The sequence below is a fragment of the Cuculus canorus genome, chromosome 18, assembly GCF_017976375.1.
Source record: "Cuculus canorus isolate bCucCan1 chromosome 18, bCucCan1.pri, whole genome shotgun sequence".
NCBI classification, from domain to species: Eukaryota; Metazoa; Chordata; class Aves; order Cuculiformes; family Cuculidae; genus Cuculus; species Cuculus canorus.
The window spans coordinates 8,369,922-8,387,862 of NC_071418.1; the positions used below are offsets into that span (position 1 = coordinate 8,369,922).

Consider the following 17,941-nt stretch of genomic DNA (forward strand, 5'->3'; position numbering starts at 1 on the left):
TATTACTCTGTAAAAACAGATTTTTTTTGTTAATAGCAAAAATATTTCTTCAAATCTATTCTACATCTGATTTTAGCACAGGAAGAGAAACTGGTCGATTTTCCAGTTGGTGTCAATGGAGATATCCAAGATATCCAGACAGATATTTGGAAGTTTTATGGCTGTAAACAGGCATTTATCGAAACAAAGTATTTGCTTTACTTTTCCCTTGTGTTACAGAACAACAGATATCCCAAAGTACAAGGTGGTTGAAAAGTGATCCAGGGATGCCAGGATATCTTGGATAAACCTTCAGAACATCCATTAGATCAGCAGAGCTTTGAAAATGAAGAAGCCACATGAATAACGGTTTCCACAGAAAAATTCTCCACTTGGATTTGACAGTGTTCCTCATTTTTTTAACCAATCCCAACCCACGCTGCCGGCAGCGGACAGGTATTCTTGGTACGCTAACTTCTCATATATAACCGCAAGCAAAGGCAAATCAGGTCAGAATATTAATTCTGTACTTTCTCCCCTGGATTAAATCACTGTTTTACAGTGTGTTGGCCAAGACACTCGCATCTCTTTGTTCATATAAATGTACAGCCATGAAACAAAAGGAAAGAGGGCGACCACGACTGCAGCGGTCAAGCGAACACCACCCAGCGGGCTCCTGGAAAGAAGCAAATGGAACAGAGCTGCTTCCAATGAGACTGCTACAAAATATTCACTCCTGGATGCAGCTGGAATTGGACTCACTAAATAGAGCAGAGAGAGAATCATAGAATCACAGAATGGTTTAGTTTGGAAGAGACCTTAAAGCCCATCCAGTTCCACCTCCGTGCCATGGGCAGGGACACCTCCCACTGGATTAGGGGGCTCAGAGCCCCATCCAACCTGGCCTTGAACACCTCCAGGGATGGGGCAGCCACCACTGCTCTGGGCAACCTGGGCCAGGGCCTCACCACCCTCATCGAGAAGAATTTCTTCCCAATGTCCAATCTAAATCTCCCCCCTTCTAATTAAAAACCATTCCCCCTCATCATACCACTCCACACCCTTGTAAAAAGCCTCCCCTCAGCTTTCCTGGAGCCTCTTTCAGCAGTGAAAGGCCACTATAACGTCTCTCCAGAGCCTTCTCCAGGCTCTCTCTCAGGCTGTCCTCAGCAGAGGTGCTCCAGCCCTTGGATCATCTCCATGGCCCTCCTGTAGCTCCATCAGCAGAGTCCGTTCCCTTACAGAGAGGCACCATGTGCCAGCAGGAAGTTTTTATGCCACCTCAGGCTGTGCAAACCAGGTGACAAAACCTAGAACCCTGCTCGCACAGAGGAGCTGTAACAGGTTTTCCCAGCCCAAAGGTACTCTTTGGCTGATTTTGATTGTTTCGCACTCCCAGGTAACAGGAAGTTAGCAAAAATGCTGCAGCACAGCTCCAGTGCACACAGCAGACACCATTACAGAGTCCTTCACTGGAAAGTTCTGCAAACTGGAAGCAACAGCAGGAATAGCAGGGGAGTTGGAACTAGATGATCTTTAAGGTCCCTTCCAACCCAAACTATTCTACGAGTCTATGAATGGCTTTACAGTTCATTAGCAGCTGCAGCCAACATTCCCTGACCCGTTCCGCTGAAGGGGCCCACTGTCCTTAAGCAAAGGGAAAACATCCCCTGCCCATTAGCGGGGGAGCAGAAAAAATGGTTTGTGAAGCTTTACTTTCCCCCCACAGGCTTTTGTTCTACAAGGTCCTACAGGCTGGAGCACAGCTACTGCTGTTTGGGTATCTGAGAAGGTCCGGACTGTGACATAAAGCAAAAAAACAGGAGTGAAAAATCAGCTTTGTCTTTTGAAGGTGCTCATCACTAAACGTGATGTGTGAATGGATCAGAAAAAGAAAACAGAACTTACTTTGCTGAACTACGACAAAGACTCATCCACGTTGTGATAATCACGAGACCAAACAACTCTCTAAAAACCCAGGAAAAAAATGGATGAGAAAATAATAGAAACAAATGTTTGCTTTTAAAAAATACAAATTTTGCCTCCAAACAGCAGTGTAAGAATGCACTGCCTCCTTTTGGAGAAGTTCAATGCATTAGGATTATAAGTATAAAGCTATTTACACAGAATGACTTCACCTCCTGCCATGAATCGGCAAGCACACGTGGCCCACCCATATAGCTCCAGAAATTCCTGCTTCCCCTTTTGGTTCTGCTGCTAAACTTCTATTCCACAGCACCTTTCCCTCAGTAATACAGAGCAAAGCAACATCCCAGTATTCCAGAAGGTGAACAGCCACAGCAGCTGCCAGTGCTTCACCTTAACACTGTGCAGGCACCTACTTTAGGCAATAAGAATGTCCAGGTGAGAAATCCTCTCTCCCCCTCCCTGGCAGTGTGGAGGACTCGCAGTTCACACGTGCGTATGGTGTCACTTCAAGTATTTTTAAAACATGAATTCCCATTCCTACAGTTCCATCAAGAGAACACCAAACTGTTCTGCTGTGCCACCTCCCTGGTCTTTGAAAGCCAGAACTGCCCCAGTTAAAGATAACTGCCACAATCAGGCCAGCAGTCAGCACTGTTCCCTCTCCCATTAGCTATTTTGTCCACCAGATCGCCGGTCTGGAGCACTGTGGTCCCTCCTGCCTGTTCTGATTCCCCTGGACCAGCAGCACTCGCTGCAACAGCCCAGCAAATACAGTTGGGCAAAGCGACCACCAGAAGGAGATGGCCCCATGTGCTAAATTCCTGCAGGGGAAAGGAAAAATAAATAAATCAGTGCTTACCTGCCTTCCTCTTCATGCAAAATGTTTCCTTGAGCGTAAGCAAACAACGAGCAAGCCAGGACAAAGGTTCCAACAACACAACCAGCAGAATGAAGGTCACAGAGGCTCCTCCAAACACCATTATCTGAAGCAAAAAACAGACTGCCAGCTATGGCAATGTAGCATATGAAGGAAACTCTACATCAAAAAGCACCCAAGATGCTAAAAATGATGCCTCCAGCAAATACACACACCTTAGGCAGGAAGATAGAATTGATACCAGCATCTTTATGACCAGGGAAATCTGCTAAGAAGCAGTGTATAAATAAATAACAGTGGGCTTGGGGCTTGCTTTCCTAGGAATGCAACTTCTTGGCAGCAGCACCTCAATGAAAACAGTTTCCTGTTCTCTCCAGCAAACAAAACAAGCTCCAGCATTCCACACGCATGGGAAAAAAAATAGGTGGATAACAAATGAAAGTTCACTTCAGCAAGAGAAGCGGCTGCTCCGGAGCTCACAGCCATAACCAGGGGCTGAGCAGGACCCCAGAGGACCAGTGGGGTCCATGGGAAAGAACCCCAGCTCCCAGCCAGCCCTCAGGGCTACGGAGCGACCACCGCAAGGAGTGTCATCCCGCACTCCCTGGTAAGCCTCCACCTGAGCTTTTGCCGGTGATGGTGAGCAACATCGATGACTTCTCTGCTTGGGGACTGATGTTCTTAAACAGAGAAATACAGACAATGTGGAATATCTGCATGGCCCCACAGGTTCTTGTGGTTTTCCACATCCATTCCCAGAGATGAGCAGCCAGCGAGAGGAGTTCTCCCTGATCTCAGCAAAACCCATTCAGTTAAAAGCAGTCTTCGGGCATGGACCCCTCCAGGCAAGCATCAAAGATGATGAGCTGCCAAAACTGAAGAGCTCAGCAAGCCCCAACACAGCCCCATTCCCTATGTGGCTGAACTTCCTGCAGCTGAGCAGAGGCAGAATCTGGGTCTTCCTCAGCCCCAAATGGCAAATATCCTGTGATCGGTTTCCATATGTGTCCAGTACAAGTAACAAAAAACCTCCTTATGCGTTTAGCACGCAGGTTGTCCTGATCAGCCAAATGTGTTTATGCTGATCACACAATACCTATCACACAAATAAACTTCCTCTGAAAAGTTCAAAACCACAGGCAACCAACCTTCCTGGGTTTTGGCTGCGTGAATGCTGCCACTTCGTACGCTTAAGACAGCCAGAATGCCGAAAGACTGCGACAATGTGACTTGTGGCAACAGCAGGCACTCCTGAAGGGTTTTTTTTGGCATAAACGCGCCTTTGATTTATTCAAAGTGACCATTCATCCAATCATAGAATAGTTTGGGTTGGAAGGGACCTTAAAGATCATTTAACTCCAGCTCCCCTGCCACGGGCAGGGACACCTCCCACCAGACCAGGCTGCTCAAGGCCCATCCAACGCAGCCTTGAACACTTGCATGGATCTCCATCTGGACATCGAGCCACTGACTCTCTGAATGCGACCATCCAACCAATTCCTTATTCACCAAACAGTCCCTTATCAAATCCGTCTCTCTCTAAGAGAGAAGGATGTTGTGGGGGACTGTGTCCAAGGCATGTCCAGAAAAGAGACAGTCACTTTGTGTCCATAAAATGTCATAATTTTAAAATCAATTCCACTGGATGAAAACACAAAAAAATAAACCATGTTCTGGAGTCCTGGACCAAACCTGATACAACTGATGCTCTCTCAACATGTCGTGTAGTTTTCTCTCTCTTAGCATATGCCCTCAGCATATGCCACTACATGTCTCCATCACTGCCCGTGCGTGTTGTGGTGTAGCTAAAACACCAGATACTGAAGTGGCTCTTCAGCTCTTTCAATGGATTGTACAGAGCTCAACAGCTCTTCCGTGTGGCAGACAAGCAAAAACGCAGATTCACATCAAAGAAACGAGTGAATTTGTGTGCTGACATCAACATAGGTGCCAGGTTCAGAGTGTGCTCCCAGACTTGTGGTCTACTCAGGCTTTGAGCACTGGAACCGAGGTGCAAAGGTAAGACTAAGGCAGCTGCAGGCCCTTACACACGGCTCCTCTGCTCACTCCCAGCACGTCCAACCACCAGCAGTAAAACGACCAGCTTTTGTAGAAGCGGGTCCCACAGCTTTTTGCCTTCCAAAGGCCGTAAGATGTTTCCAGGTGACCTGATCTTAATCTATGACTCAACAAAAACAGAGCTTTCAGGGGCAAAATTTGAGCAGAGACTGTTGTGCACGATATCCTACCTGTTATGGAAGGGTTAATGCCAACAAGCAGCGTCAGGGCAGCTGGCACTAAGTAGACAACCTGTTAACAAAACATAGATCTGCTCTATACTAAGCTTAGAAAGATGAGGAAGCAGCTGCTCCCCTCCACAGCAGCCTGCCAGGTGTGTGGAACAGCTACCAACCCCTCTCCCTCTGGCACATCCTGGCACTGCTAGCGCTCATCTTCATCACCACCTAAAACCCTCGACCATCTGCTGAGTGCCAGCCCTTGTTTCTCACCTTCTGGGTTCCTGAGTCCTTGCTGCCCAAACAACCTCCTGCGGAGTCCCTGCCCTGCGTCTGGATTCCCCCCTGGGGAGCCTCCAACCTTCCGCTTCCACTGGGTGGTTGCCCTGAGCATCCCGTGCTGCTGCTGTCAGCTGGGCTCACCTGCAGAAGGGATGCCCCCAGCACAAAGGATGTCCTCCTCCTGCACAAGGGATGGCCTTGGTGCAAGGGATGGTCCCCAACGCTAGGGATGGTCCCTAACGCAAGGGATGGTCCCCAACGCAAGGGATGGTCCCCAACGCAAGGGATGGTCCCCAACGCAAGGGATGGTCCCCAACGCAAGGGATGGTCCCCAACGCAAGGGATGTCCCCAACACAAGGGATGTCCCCCAACGCTAGGGATGGTCCCTAATGCAAGGGATGTCCCCAACGCAAGGGATGGTCCCCAACGCAAGGGATGGTCCCCAACAGCCAGGGATGCCCTCCTGGCACAAGGGACACATAGAGGACAGCCCCTACCCACCCAGCAGCTCTTGCCTCACACCAAACACCCTTCTCGCCCTCAGCTCCACGTTCTGTGCGCACGGGACTGTTTCTCCCGCTCGAGAAAGGGCGGCCAAAGGGGTGTTTTCACCCCGACTCCCCAAGGCAGGCGCTGAGCGCGACCCCAGGCACACAAAGCCGCCGCTCCCCGGGGCAGCTCAGGAGGATCCCAGGGTGATCTCAGCCCTCCCTACAGCAGGAAGATCGGTTTCCCCTGCCGAAAGCGGGAGCCGGTTCCTCCCTGGCGATGAGGCGGGAGAGGGGCTCGAACTCACCGTCCACAGCCCGGCGTCGGGGTCGTTCACCTGCGGGGGGAGAGGCGAGGAGACCGGGAGGAGGAGTCCCCGGGAGCAAGAGGGGAACGGGGAGGGAACGAGAGGTAAAACGGGGGAAAAAGGGGAGGAAAGCGGGAGGAAGAGGGGGGAAACAGGGGAGGGGCGGAGGGGGAACGGGAGGAGCAGAGCCAGGGGAACGGGGGAAAAAAGAGGGAGGAAGGAGGGAGGAGGAAGGAGGGGTAGTGGGGGGGGAAGGAGGGGGGAACGGGGTGAAAAAGGGGGGGAACGGCGAAGGAAACGAGGGGAAACGGGGGAGCGAACGGGGGCAGAGGGGAGGAGGGGGAACGATAAGGAATAAGGGGAACGGAGGAAGTGGGGTTAGCGGAGCGGGGGGAACGGGAGGAGCGAGGGGCATCCGGGGGAGCTGCAGAGAACGGGAGAAGTGGGGGTGAACGGGAGGGAGTGGGGGGAAACAGGGCAGAGTTGGGGTGAACGGAAAAGAACGGGGGGAGCAGAGGGGGGTACGGGGGAAACGGGAGGCGCTGGAACGGTGGGGAGTGGGCTGGGAGGGGCGGGGGGACGGAGCGGGACCGCCCCAGCTCCCGTCCCGTCCATCCCGCCCTCACCTGCACGGCGGCCGCCAGCCCGAAGAAGGCGGCCATGAGGAGGTTGCAGAGGCGCCACAGCCGCCCCGCACACACCCGCCATGGCCGCACCGGCACCGGCCGGGACAGTGGGACCGCGAGGGGTGGGGCCACGGAAGGGGCGGAGTTACATAGGACGTCAGTGGGCGGGATCGTGGACGTGGTCAACTGGTGGGGCGGGGGCATGAGCATTCGGCGAGGGGTCCGTATGGGGCGTGGCCATTTGGAAGGGGCGGTTTTACTCGATGGAGGCGTGTTCATAAGGGGGCGTGGCCATGGCTGGGCGGCCATGCGGGGCGGGGTCAGACAGGGGCGGGGTCAAGGCGGTGGGCGTGGTCAAGGGTTGGGTCCTGGGTATTGACTGCGGCAGAGTCAATGGGAGGGGGCGTGGTCAATTGGGGGCGTGGCTACGGTGGGCGCCTCTATAGGGCGGGGCGGGGCGAGGGTGGGGCTGCGATGAGCGGGGCCAACGGGGGTGGAGGGGGATCGGAAAATGCCTTCTTTAAACAACTCAGTCCTGCTTCAGTGGCATTAGCGATAGTGTTCCATTAGCGATAGTGGAAGGGAAGTGGTCTGTCTTCCATGTGTTATGGAGTCATCGCGTCCTTTAGGTTGGAAAAGACCTTTAAGATCATAGAATCATTGAATAGTTCAGGTTGGAAGGGACCTCAAAGCCCATCCAGTTCCACCCCTCTGCCATGGGCAGGGACACCTCCCACTGGATAAGGGGCTCCAAGCCCCATCCCACCTGGCCTTGAAGGCCTCCAGGGATGGGGCAGCTATAACTTCCCTGGGCCAGGGCCTCACCACACTCGGAGTAAAGAATTTGTTCCTAAAATCTCAATTTCCTCTCTTTCAGCTTAAAACCACACACCCTCCCCCCCCCCCCGCTATCCTATCCTTGCACTCCCTGATCAAGAGCCCCTCTCCAGCTTCCCTGGAACCCCTTTCAGTACTGGAAGCTGCTCTAAGGTCTCCCCAGAGCCTTCTCCTCTCAGGGGAGACCAGCCGAGCTCTCTCTGCCTGTCCTCGGATGAGAAGCGCTCCAGCCCTCTATTTTAGAAATATAAAGGATGTTTAGTGTTTGGTGTGCTTACTGCAACAAAGAACTCCGAGGCTGTGCACTTTAAAGCTTTACCCACTGTCCCCAGCACCTCCCATACTCCTACCGACTCTGTGGGCAGAGCAGACTTTGCAGGGAGCCCCCAGCAATACTGCTTTCTCCCGTAAGAGGGAGGCCAAGAACATTCAGTACCCTTGAGTGTAATTTGAGCTACTTGAAAATTACTTCCTCAATATTAAATAGAACATTTTTTTCCCTCCTTATGCCTCTCTGGAGTCTGCTACCCAGCCTGCAGAAGCCCAAGCTCGCCCTCGGTTTGACAAGTCTGCCTGTAAAGGGCAGAGGCTTTCCAATGGGAGTGCTGCAGGGATGGAGCAGCGGCCAGGCTGGGATATCGGGACAGCCAGGCTGTTTTCCCCAAGAGCCTGGCCCAGAGATGTTACTGAAACATTGCATTAGTCACCCATCCCAGTGCTCCACTCCATAACAGAGACCCACTCCTTGTGGACACCGATGAATGCTGCCATGAATGAGTACAGATTGGTTTTGATCGGATCAAAACCGGGTAAGAGGCTCCAGGTGAAGGGCTCAGAGACTTTGGTGTGTTCCTGGCCCAGGAACCTGACTCCAATTCAAACAGGGATTTCGGAGGGCAATGCAAGGTTCCATAGCTGATGATACCAAAAGAGCTTTGGTTGCCTTAACCAATGGGCCCAGAGTCATAAGCAGCGAAGGATGGAGCCCACCTCAGGAGAAAGCGTGCCCCATGCTCACTGGTTTCCTCACTTCAGGGAATACATATCTGCAGTGTTCAATGGATGAGCCTCCTTCTTGTCCTTATTAACAGCCTTCTTCCTACCTCTTTATCTCTATAGAGCTCACCCAAACTGATCCTGTTTGTGGATTGCCAGCTTCTTCCTTTAATCCTAATTTAAAGTTCTTCTCAATTCACTGAAAAGTTCTGGAAGAACTTGTTAAATAAGACACTTGTATTCACCTAGAGTGGAACGAGGGGATGGACAATGACCACTGTGAACTAAGGAACAAATACTGATAAACCAGGATGCTGTCCTGCCATGGCATGAGTTTTTAGACATCAAGTGAAAAGTAGCAGGTGTCATCTGTGCAGACTTTAGGAAGGTTTTTAACACAAGCTGACCTAACCCTCTCTTTAGAAGGTTATGAGTATGTGGGAGAGCAAAGCCGGTGAGACAGCTGTACCTCAAGCGCTATTTATCTGTGGTGGACAAACTGGAAGGGCATATTGAAGGGATTTTTGCAGAGGTCCATTCTGACTGCAGATCTTTTTCAGGACTTCAGTTAACAGCCTGGGTGATTAACATCCATGAGTGCCTTATTCAACCTGCAAATGATCCCAGGCTGTGAAGGACAGCAAAGACAGCAGAATTCAGTACTAGACTGATAAATGGGAGATATGGGCTGAAGCCTATAGGGCAAAATTCAACAAGAACAACTTTGAGTATTAATTTTATGAACAGGGATCGTCACATATACAAGTGAGGGAACAACTGGGTAGATGCAGTTGTTCAGAAGAATGCAAAGTGTAATGCAGAGCAAACTGGCAATGGAAAAGGCAAACACCACCCTAGAGCATACAAGCCAGCAGTGCAGAGAAGTTGGAGTAATACAGGGGCTAGCTAGGGTCACTGAGCTTCAAAAACTGCAGATCAACAGAAAAAAAGTCACAAGAGGTCACAGAGAATGTGAAGGAAGGCTGAAGGGATTGAGTTGAGGTAGTCTGCAAAAGAGAAAGCCAGAGCAAGGAGGGGAAACATTACAGTAATCAAATGGTAATCAAGTAATCAAGAGGTCATTTTAAAGAAGACTATGGCCATGGCAAATAGGAGAGGCTATAAAGGATTTAATCTCAGAAAAGAAAGCTTAATTTAGGCTGTCAGATAATGTCAGGATAGAAGTGTGCTGGAACAGATTGCTGGTGGATGGTGCAATCTCAGTCACTGGAGGTCTTCAAGAACAGGTTTTACAAACATCTGCCAGGACAGGTATTGTTGATACTCCCAGTTTTGCAGGGAAAGGAAGGATAAACAGTGATTTTACCTAATTGTAAGCAAACTGCATGCAGGTGGCACAAAGCAGAGGAGGAGCCAGATGTCAGCTTCTGCCAGTGTTTGCCTGCAGGTGCTGGGTTTCCCTATCACAGCTTGCAAGATGCCAAACTTGGACCTGCGCTCTCGGTTAGGGCACAAGAGAAGCTTAAAAGAGGGAAGAGAAAGGAAAGTTGTGGAACTAGGGAGGTGAATGTCTTTTGTGGCAGGACCTGGCCTGCAACCCCTCCCCAGGAATTTAACTCTTAGCACTTAAGGCCAGTTTTCTGGTAAGAGCAAGCGGTTTAATAAGCAACAGGTGGCTTTGGAGCACTTGGGGGGAAAAAAAGCTGGAAGAAGCCTTGGGGGAGACTTCTCCAATCTTTCTCTTAGGAGCTGTTTTAACCAAAGCTTTTGCTTTGATTCCCACCAAAGCTGTGTTGCTGCTGTGCCTGGCCATGTCTGAGGCCTCCAGCCAGACCCTGACCTGGGGACTCAGACCTGTCTCATTGCAGTAGGCTTGTCTGAAGTCCTGGGTGAACCTGCTTACTGCCATGGGACGTGCCTTGCTCAGCTCTGGGCTCTTTCTGAGGCCTATGCCCACCCGCTGTGTTACTCTCCACTCCTGTGACTCCTCTGTCACATGAGGTGGGTGAAGATACAGGGTTGGGATCCCTAGGCAGTGCTAGGCAGTGAGGTGTCCCATTTGGGAGGAGAGGATAAGGACACACCATCACCTGGACACGTGTGCTTGTGGTGCTGCTTGCTCTGGGGTCTGTGCTCTTTGTTCCAGGCTCTGAGAGATGCTGGTGATTACCACCCATGGTGCCCACGTAAGCCATGCTCAGGAAGTTTGGGTGCGAGTGCTTTCTGCTCTTCGTCAACCAAAACGGTGGAGGGAACCAACTCTATGCAGCTTTGAGAGAGTCAGCAATGCCCGCAGAAGGAGTAGAGGCCAGGCTGGGACAGCATAGAGCAGCAGCCTAAATTCAAACCCAGCCAACAGGTTATGGGGATTTTCAGCCTGAGTGCATGAGAAGGTGGTGGTGGTGTTCCCCAAGACAAGGGAAAGCTGCATCCCTGACAGTGAGGAAGATGAGTTTGTTGGACCAGCAGGAGTTGGGAGGACAGAGCAGAAAGAGGGGGATGGTCAGCACCAGCTCTGCTCCTTCTCCAAGCTCCTTACAAAGGCACGCTCTACAGAGCATAAGGTACTCGCTGGAGAGCAGGGCTTCAGCAGGAAGCCGAGTTCCTTCTGTACTGGGGATCTGGGGGTCTGTGGGCATGGGAAGCGGGGCTGGGGGGCTGCAGGCACTGGGGTCTGTGGGCATGGGGAGCGGGGCTGGGGGGCTGCAGGCACTGGGGTCTGCGGGCATGGGGAGTGGGGCTGGGGGGCTGCAGGCACTGGGGTCTGCGGGCATGGGGAGCGGGGCTGGGGGGCTGCAGGCACTGGGGTCTGTGGGCATGGGGAGCGGGGCTGGGGGGCTGCAGGCACTGGGGTCTGTGGGCATGGGGAGCGGGGCTGGGGGGCTGCAGGCACTGGGGTCTGTGGGCATGGGGAGCGGGGCTGGGGGGCTGCAGGCACTGGGGTCTGTGGGCATGGGGAGCGGGGCTGGGGGGCTGCAGGCACTGGGGTCTGTGGGCATGGGGAGCGGGGCTGGGGGGCTGCAGGCACTGGGGTCTGCGGGCATGGGGAGCGGGGCTGGGGGGCTGCAGGCACTGGGGTCTGCGGGCATGGGGAGCAGGGCTGGGGGGCTGCAGGCACTGGTGTCTGCGGGCATGGGGAGTGGGGCTAGGGGGCTGCAGGCACTGGGGTCTGCGGGCATGGGGAGTGGGGCTGGGGGGCTGCAGGCACTGGGGTCTGCGGGCATGGGGAGTGGGGCTGGGGGGCTGCAGGCACTGGGGTCTGCGGGCATGGGGAGTGGGGCTGGGGGGCTGCAGGCACTGGGGTCTGCGGGCATGGGGAGTGGGGTTGGGGGGCTGCAGGCACTGGGGTCTGTGGGCATCAGGAGTGGGGCTGCGGGCGCAGGGCTCAGGGCTCAGCACAGCGTGTCTGCGGGCACAGGGGGCTGCAGGCGTGGAGACCAGTTTTGGGGGGCAGCAGGCACGGGGAGCAGAGCTGAGGGGCTCTGGGCATTGGGTGCAGGGCATGGAGCTGTGGGCACAGTGCCTGGGGAGAGGAGCTGGGGGGCTGTGGGCACAGGGGCGGCTGGGCTGCCGTGCCCGGGGTGCGAGCATAGATAGAATCACCAGGTTGGAAAGGACCCACTGGATCATCGAGTCCAACCATTCCAGTGCGGTGCCCGGATAGGGTGCCCTGGGGTCTCGGTGCGGTGCCAGGTTGCAGTGCCCGGGGGTCCCGGGGCGCGTTGCGGTGCCGGGGTCCCGGTGCCCGGGGTGGGTTGCGGTGCCCGAGGGCCCCGATGCGGTCCCGGGGTGCGGTTCCCGGGCGGGTTGCTGTGCGGTATCCCGGTCCCGGGTTGCGGTGTCCGGGGGGGGTTGGGGTCCCGGGGATTGCGGTGCCCGTGGGTCCCGATGCGGGGTCCCGGTGCCGGGTTACGGTGCCCGGGGGAGTTGGGGTTCCGGTGCCGGGTTGCGGTGCCCGGGGGGGTTGCGGTGCCCAGTGCCGGGCTGCGGTGCCCGTGGGTCCCGGTGCGGTGTCCCGGTGCCGGGTCCCGGGTCGGTGCGCTGCCGGCAGCCCGTCCCCGCGGGGAGGGGTTGCGGGGGCGTTGGGCGGCGGGGCGGTCGCCGTCCCGCCCGGGAGCGCCCCTGCTGCATTGCAGCCGCCGCGCCGCCTCCCCGCGCACAATGGCGACTCCGAGCCCCAGCGGCGGCTCCGGCGGCGGCAGCGGCGGCGGCCCGGGCCCGGGGGCCGCGCCGGGGCACGCGGGCACCATGCAGGGTGAGCGGCGCGGGGGGGAGCCCCGCGGGGCCCCGATCGCGGCCCGCGCCCGCAAAGGCCCCGCCGGGCGGCGGCAGCGGGGCTGCGGCCCGAGGCCTGCGGGGGACCCGGGAACGGCGGGGCGGGGGCGCCGCTCCGGCACCGCAGAGGGGCGGCCCGAGCTCCTCCGTGCCCGGAGAGCGGCGGCGGGGAGCGCCGGGTCCCGCGGGGGGAGCGGGTGCCGCGGGGACCACCGGTTCCTTGGAATGAGTGGCTGGGAGGGCACGGGGACCACCGGTTCCTTGGAGTGGATCCAGCTGGGAAGGGTCCAGGGACCACCGATTGCCTGGAGTGGAACGCGCTCCTTGAAGTGGGTTTGGTTCTTTGCGGTGGAACCGGTTGGAAGGGCACATGGGCCGCTGGCTCCTTGGAATGAGTGTGATTGGGAGGGCTCAGGGACCACCGGCTCCTTGCGGTGGATCCCGTGGGAAGGGTACAAGGACCGCCGATTGCTTGGAGTGGAACGGGTTCCTTGGAGTGGGTCTGGCTGGGTGGATAAAGGGACCACTGATTCCTTTGAGTGGATTTGGTTCCTTGCAAGGGAACTGGTTGGAAGGGCATGTGGGCCACTGGTTCCTTGGAGTGGATTTGGCTGGGAGGACAGAGGGACCACTGGTTCCTTGCAGTGGATCCAGTGGGAAGAGTGCAAGGACCATTGATTCTTTGGAGTGGATTGAGTTATTTGGAGTTGATCTGGTTGGGAGGGCACAGGGTCCACTGGTTCCTTGGAATGACTGCAGTTTTGAGGGCACTGAGCCCAGTGGTTCTTTGGAGTGGATTGGGTTCCTTAGAGTTGATCTGGTTGGGAGGGCACATGGACCACTGGTTCCTTGGAATGAGTCTGGTTGGGAGGGTACAGGGGCCTCTGATTACCTGGAGTGGAATTGATTTCTTGGAGTGGATCTGGCTAGGAGGGCACATGGGCCAATGATTCCTTGGAGTGGATTTGGTTCCTTGCAGTGGAACCGATTGGAAGGGCATGGGGACCACCGGTTCCTTGGAGTGGATTTGGTTCCTTGCAGTGGAACTGGTTGGAAGGGCATGGGAACCACCAATTCCTTGGAGTAGATTGGGTTTCTTGGAGTTGATCTGGTTGGGAGGGCACAGGGACCACTGGTTCCTTGGAGTGAGCGCGGTTGTGAGGGCACAGGAACCACTAGTTCCTTGGAGTGAATTGGGTTCCTTGCAATGGAACTAGTTGGAAGGGCACAGAGACCACTGTTTCCTTGGAGTTGATCTGGTTGAGAGGGCACATGGACCACCGACCGGTTCTTTGGAGTGGGTTTGGTTCCTTACAGTGGAACCAATTGGAAGGGCACATGGGCCACTGATTTCTTGGAATGAGTGTGGTTGTGAGGGCACAGGGACCATCAGTTCCTTGGAATGGATCCTGTGGAAGGGCACATGGACCACCAGTTGCTTGGAGTGGATCCAGTGGGAAAGGCACGTGGACCATTGATTCTTTGGAGTGGAACTGATTCCTTAGAGTGGGTCTGGTGGGAAGGGCACAGGGATGACTGGTTCCTTGCAGCGGGACCAGGGCTGCATGGCCCACAGTGCCCCTGTGCCCTTCCCACCAGTGCCTTGGAGTGGATCCGGCTGGGAGGGCACAGGGACCACTGATTCCTTGCAGTGGATCCAGTTGCGAGGGCACAGGGACCATGAGTTCCTTGGAGTGAAACCGGGGGTTGCATGGCCCACCGTGTCTGTGTGCCCTTCCCAGCAGTTCCTTGAAGTGGAGCTGGTTGGGAGGGCACGGGGACCACTGCTTCCTTGCAGTGAAACAGGTTGGAAGGCCGCATGGGCCACTGGTTCCTTGCAGTGGATCTCATGGGAAGGGCACATGGACCACTGATTGCTTGGAGTGGAACTGGTTCTTTGGAGTTGATCTGGTGGGAAGGGCACAAGGACCATCAATTCTTTGGAGTGGAACTGGTTCCTTGGAGTGCATCCAGTGGGAAGGGCGCGGGGACCACCGGTTCCTTGCAGTGCATCTGGTTGAAAGGGCACATGGATCACCGATTACTTGGAATGGATCCAATTGGATGGGCACATGGACCAATCAGTTTCTTGGAGTGGGTCCTGTGGGCACAGGGACCATTGGTTCCTTGGAACCACTGGAAGTGGAAGCAGGGCTGCACAGCCCACAGTGTCTGTGTGCGCTTCCCACCAGTTCACTGGAGTTGGCCTGATTGGAAGGGTACAGGGAGCACTGGTTCCTTGGAGTGAATTTGGTTGGGGGTGGCACAGAAACTGCTGGTTCCTTGGAGTGGAACTGGGCCTGTGTGGCCCATGGTGTCTGCCGATCCCACTAGTTCTTGGAGTGGATCTCATTGGAAGGACACAGGGACCACTGGTTCCTTGGAGTGGATCTCATTGGGAGGGCACAGGGACTGCCAGCGAACCGGTGGAAGTGGAACCAAGGCTGCGCGGCCCACGGTGTCTGTGTGCCCTTCCCACCAGTTCCTTAGAGTGGATCTGGTTGGGAGGGCAATTAGACCACTGCTTCCTTGGAGTGGATCTCGTGGGAAGGGCACATGGACCACCAGTTCTTTGGAGTGAGTCTGGTGTGAAGGGCGCATGGACCACCGGTTCCTTGGAGTGAGCGCAGTTGTGAGGGCACAGGGACCACTGGATTGGATCTGGTTGGGAGGTCATAGGGACAACCAGTTCCTTGGAGTGAAACTGCTTGGAAGGGCACAGGGACCACCAGTTCCTTGGAGTGAACTGGTTCCACTGTGAGCGGCTGGTTCCATTCTGCTGTATCCCAATGGGAATTCACGGTAAGGCTGTGTTGCCAGGGCTCCCGCTTTCTCTTGTTGATGGCTGAGTAGCCCTGCACACACGGCTGATACTTTTCAAATGCCTTTAGGGTTCTTCCTTCAAAGTTGAACCCCTGAGAAATGCTCTCTGCTTGGGCCACACTTTAGGCCTCGTTAGGCTGAGGTGATACAGTGCTGTTGCTGGTTTTTAATTTAGTACAGGGATGGTAATGCTAAAGAAACTGTTTGCCCGGTTTTGGGAACTCTTTGTTGTTTAATAGGAGAAGGAAAAGTTATGAAAGGTGCAGGCATTCCCAGCAAGCGGCGTTTGTCACCGCTGTTTGCTGCAGTTTCTGTTCTGTCCTGCTCAGACCCAGACAGCACCAAGGCTGATGGGACCCGTTCATGCAGAGAACTGCTGCTACAAACTGGAGTTGGTATGCTTGGTGTAAAAAGGTGTATTTTTGCTGTTTGCAGCTTCCCCTGTGTGCTGGGTGAGGGAGGGGGTACCTGTTGAGCCGAGGTGTGTTACCCACATTTACAACACCTCTCAAAAAACAGCGTCCCAAACCTTGTAAATTAAGTGCTTAGATTAAAAACCTGACCACCATACAGCAAAGGGGTTGTAATACAGCACGCAATACCCTCCTTGCAGTGCAGTTACAGCTCTCCGAGTGGCCCCTGTACTTCCACTTGAATCTGTGTTTTCCGTATTTATGAATCGTACCCCTGAATCCCACCGATCTTGAGGGCTGAGAGTTGGGTTTGCACCCTGACTCCAGCACCGGTAATGCCTTCAAAGTTTGTGGTGATATAGCATCTGCATCCTCGCTCCAGGTGGAGGAAGGGTTGCTGCTTCTTTTGGAGTTGGTTTAAACTGGGACAGGGCCAGTTTGATGATGCAGAAGTGCTTGTGGTGATAACTGCTGTCAGGGTTGGGTTTTTTTAAGGTAACAGGTGAGTGTTTTGGTGTCCTAGGAGGAGCTGAGTGCAGGATCCTGGGTGGGCTCTGGAGGAGCAGGCTGCTGTGGCAGTGGTGGTGAAGACAGGATCCTGGAGCCAGCAAGAAGCTCTATCCTAGGAGGACAACCTGTAACCGCCTGTGCAAAGCTGTGGGAGTCTGTGAGTGGGATGGGAAGGGCCTGGACGTGTCTGTGGTCTGCTGGGGCAGGTCCAGCTGCGCTCAGGGGTGCACTTGCCACAATACGTGTGTCCCAGTGGTGCTGGCTTCCTGCTGACGCCAAGACATGCTGAGCTATCGCAAAGAAACCCACTCAAAAGTGGTGAGTTTTCTGCAGTTCGAATGCCCAGCATTTGCTTGGGGCAGGGTCGGGTGAGCACTGGTGCAAGGGAGGTGTGGGAATGCATTCCTGGGTGGGGAGAGAAATAGGTAGGACTGCGTCAGTGTGGATTTAATTGGCTTAAATGATATGTCGAGGTGGAGCGAGGAAGTCATTAAGCTGGAAACAAGTAATTATAGTTAAAAAAAAAAGCCTAGCTCAGTTAATTTTTGGGCAGAAACACTCTCGTGCGACTGCTGCTGCAAGGGAGGTGGTGGGAGAGGAGGGATGTCTCCCATGGCTTTGGCCTGTGCCAGGGGCTTTAGCAGTGCTCCATTGCTGTGCCCAAAGGGCATGCGCTTGGGTAAGCTGGCCTGAGGAGAGAGCCTCTCGCAGGCTTTCTGTTTCAGTAGGAGGGCTGGTGGTGGTTTTGTGAGGGGCGTCTGATGTCTGGGCGTTCAGCAAAGGCTGAGGACAGGGAGACGGCAGGGGTTGTGGTGCAGGGGAGGAGAAGTCTTCATGGAAATTGAGGCCAATCACATTGATATCTGGAGCTGGGGCAGCAGATCCAGAAGGTCTCTGCAGGTGTCCCTGTTCTGTTTTTATTTTGTTGCCCACCAGCGTTTCTGATGTGTGCAGGCCAAAGCCTCTCCTGGTGACACCACTGAGATGAAAGGACACCTGGCTGTCCTCACGCTGGCCTTACTGCACAGCCCCAGCCCTCAAGCCTTGCAATCAGCCAAGTGGTTGCTTCAGGTCTTCTCATTCTCAGTGTTTTTTCATATTGCAGCTTCATGCTCATGTCTTCTCCTGGCTAATTGTGCGAGCGATTTGTGCCCATGAACCTGGGAGCTTCGTTTCTTCCCGCCGCATCCCTTTGGCCAGTGCTGTTGGTGGTGCTGTGTTCAAGGCATGGTTGAGAGCTCAGAGATAAAGGAGAGCTGTGTTTCTACGTATTGAAAATGGATCCTGTTTCCTAATTTTTGAAATGATAAATATAGTTTGTGTGCAGACTGCAGTCTGTCTGTATGCTGGTGGCTGCTGGTGTGAAGAATTGGTGTCTTTCTTAGTTATGTGTGATGTT

General features: G+C 54.6%; 2 protein-coding genes across 3 annotated transcripts in view; one reads left to right on the forward strand and one right to left on the reverse strand.

Moving 5' to 3' along the window:
* Nucleotides 1-174: 174 nt before the first annotated feature.
* TMEM220 (transmembrane protein 220) lies at nucleotides 175-6,937 on the reverse strand. The gene is made up of 7 exons (XM_054083666.1): nucleotides 6,728-6,937; nucleotides 6,102-6,131; nucleotides 5,296-5,445; nucleotides 5,035-5,095; nucleotides 2,768-2,891; nucleotides 1,888-1,947; nucleotides 175-655 (listed from the first exon to the last, which is right to left on the reverse strand). Exons 1-7 carry the CDS (start codon nucleotides 6,935-6,937, stop codon nucleotides 523-525), a joined length of 768 nt encoding a protein of 255 aa, XP_053939641.1. The 3' UTR covers nucleotides 175-522.
* A 5,641-nt stretch (nucleotides 6,938-12,578) lies between these two features.
* Nucleotides 12,579-17,941, forward strand: part of MAP2K4 (mitogen-activated protein kinase kinase 4) — an 84,755-nt gene continuing 79,392 nt past the window's right edge. Inside the window, exon 1 of one of the 2 annotated variants that reach the window (XM_054083758.1) lies at nucleotides 12,579-12,776. In XM_054083758.1, the coding sequence (XP_053939733.1) occupies nucleotides 12,683-12,776 (94 nt within the window). In that variant the 5' untranslated portion in view covers nucleotides 12,579-12,682. The remainder of the gene's footprint in view (nucleotides 12,777-17,941) is intronic. The other variant, XM_054083760.1, reaches the window with a different exon arrangement.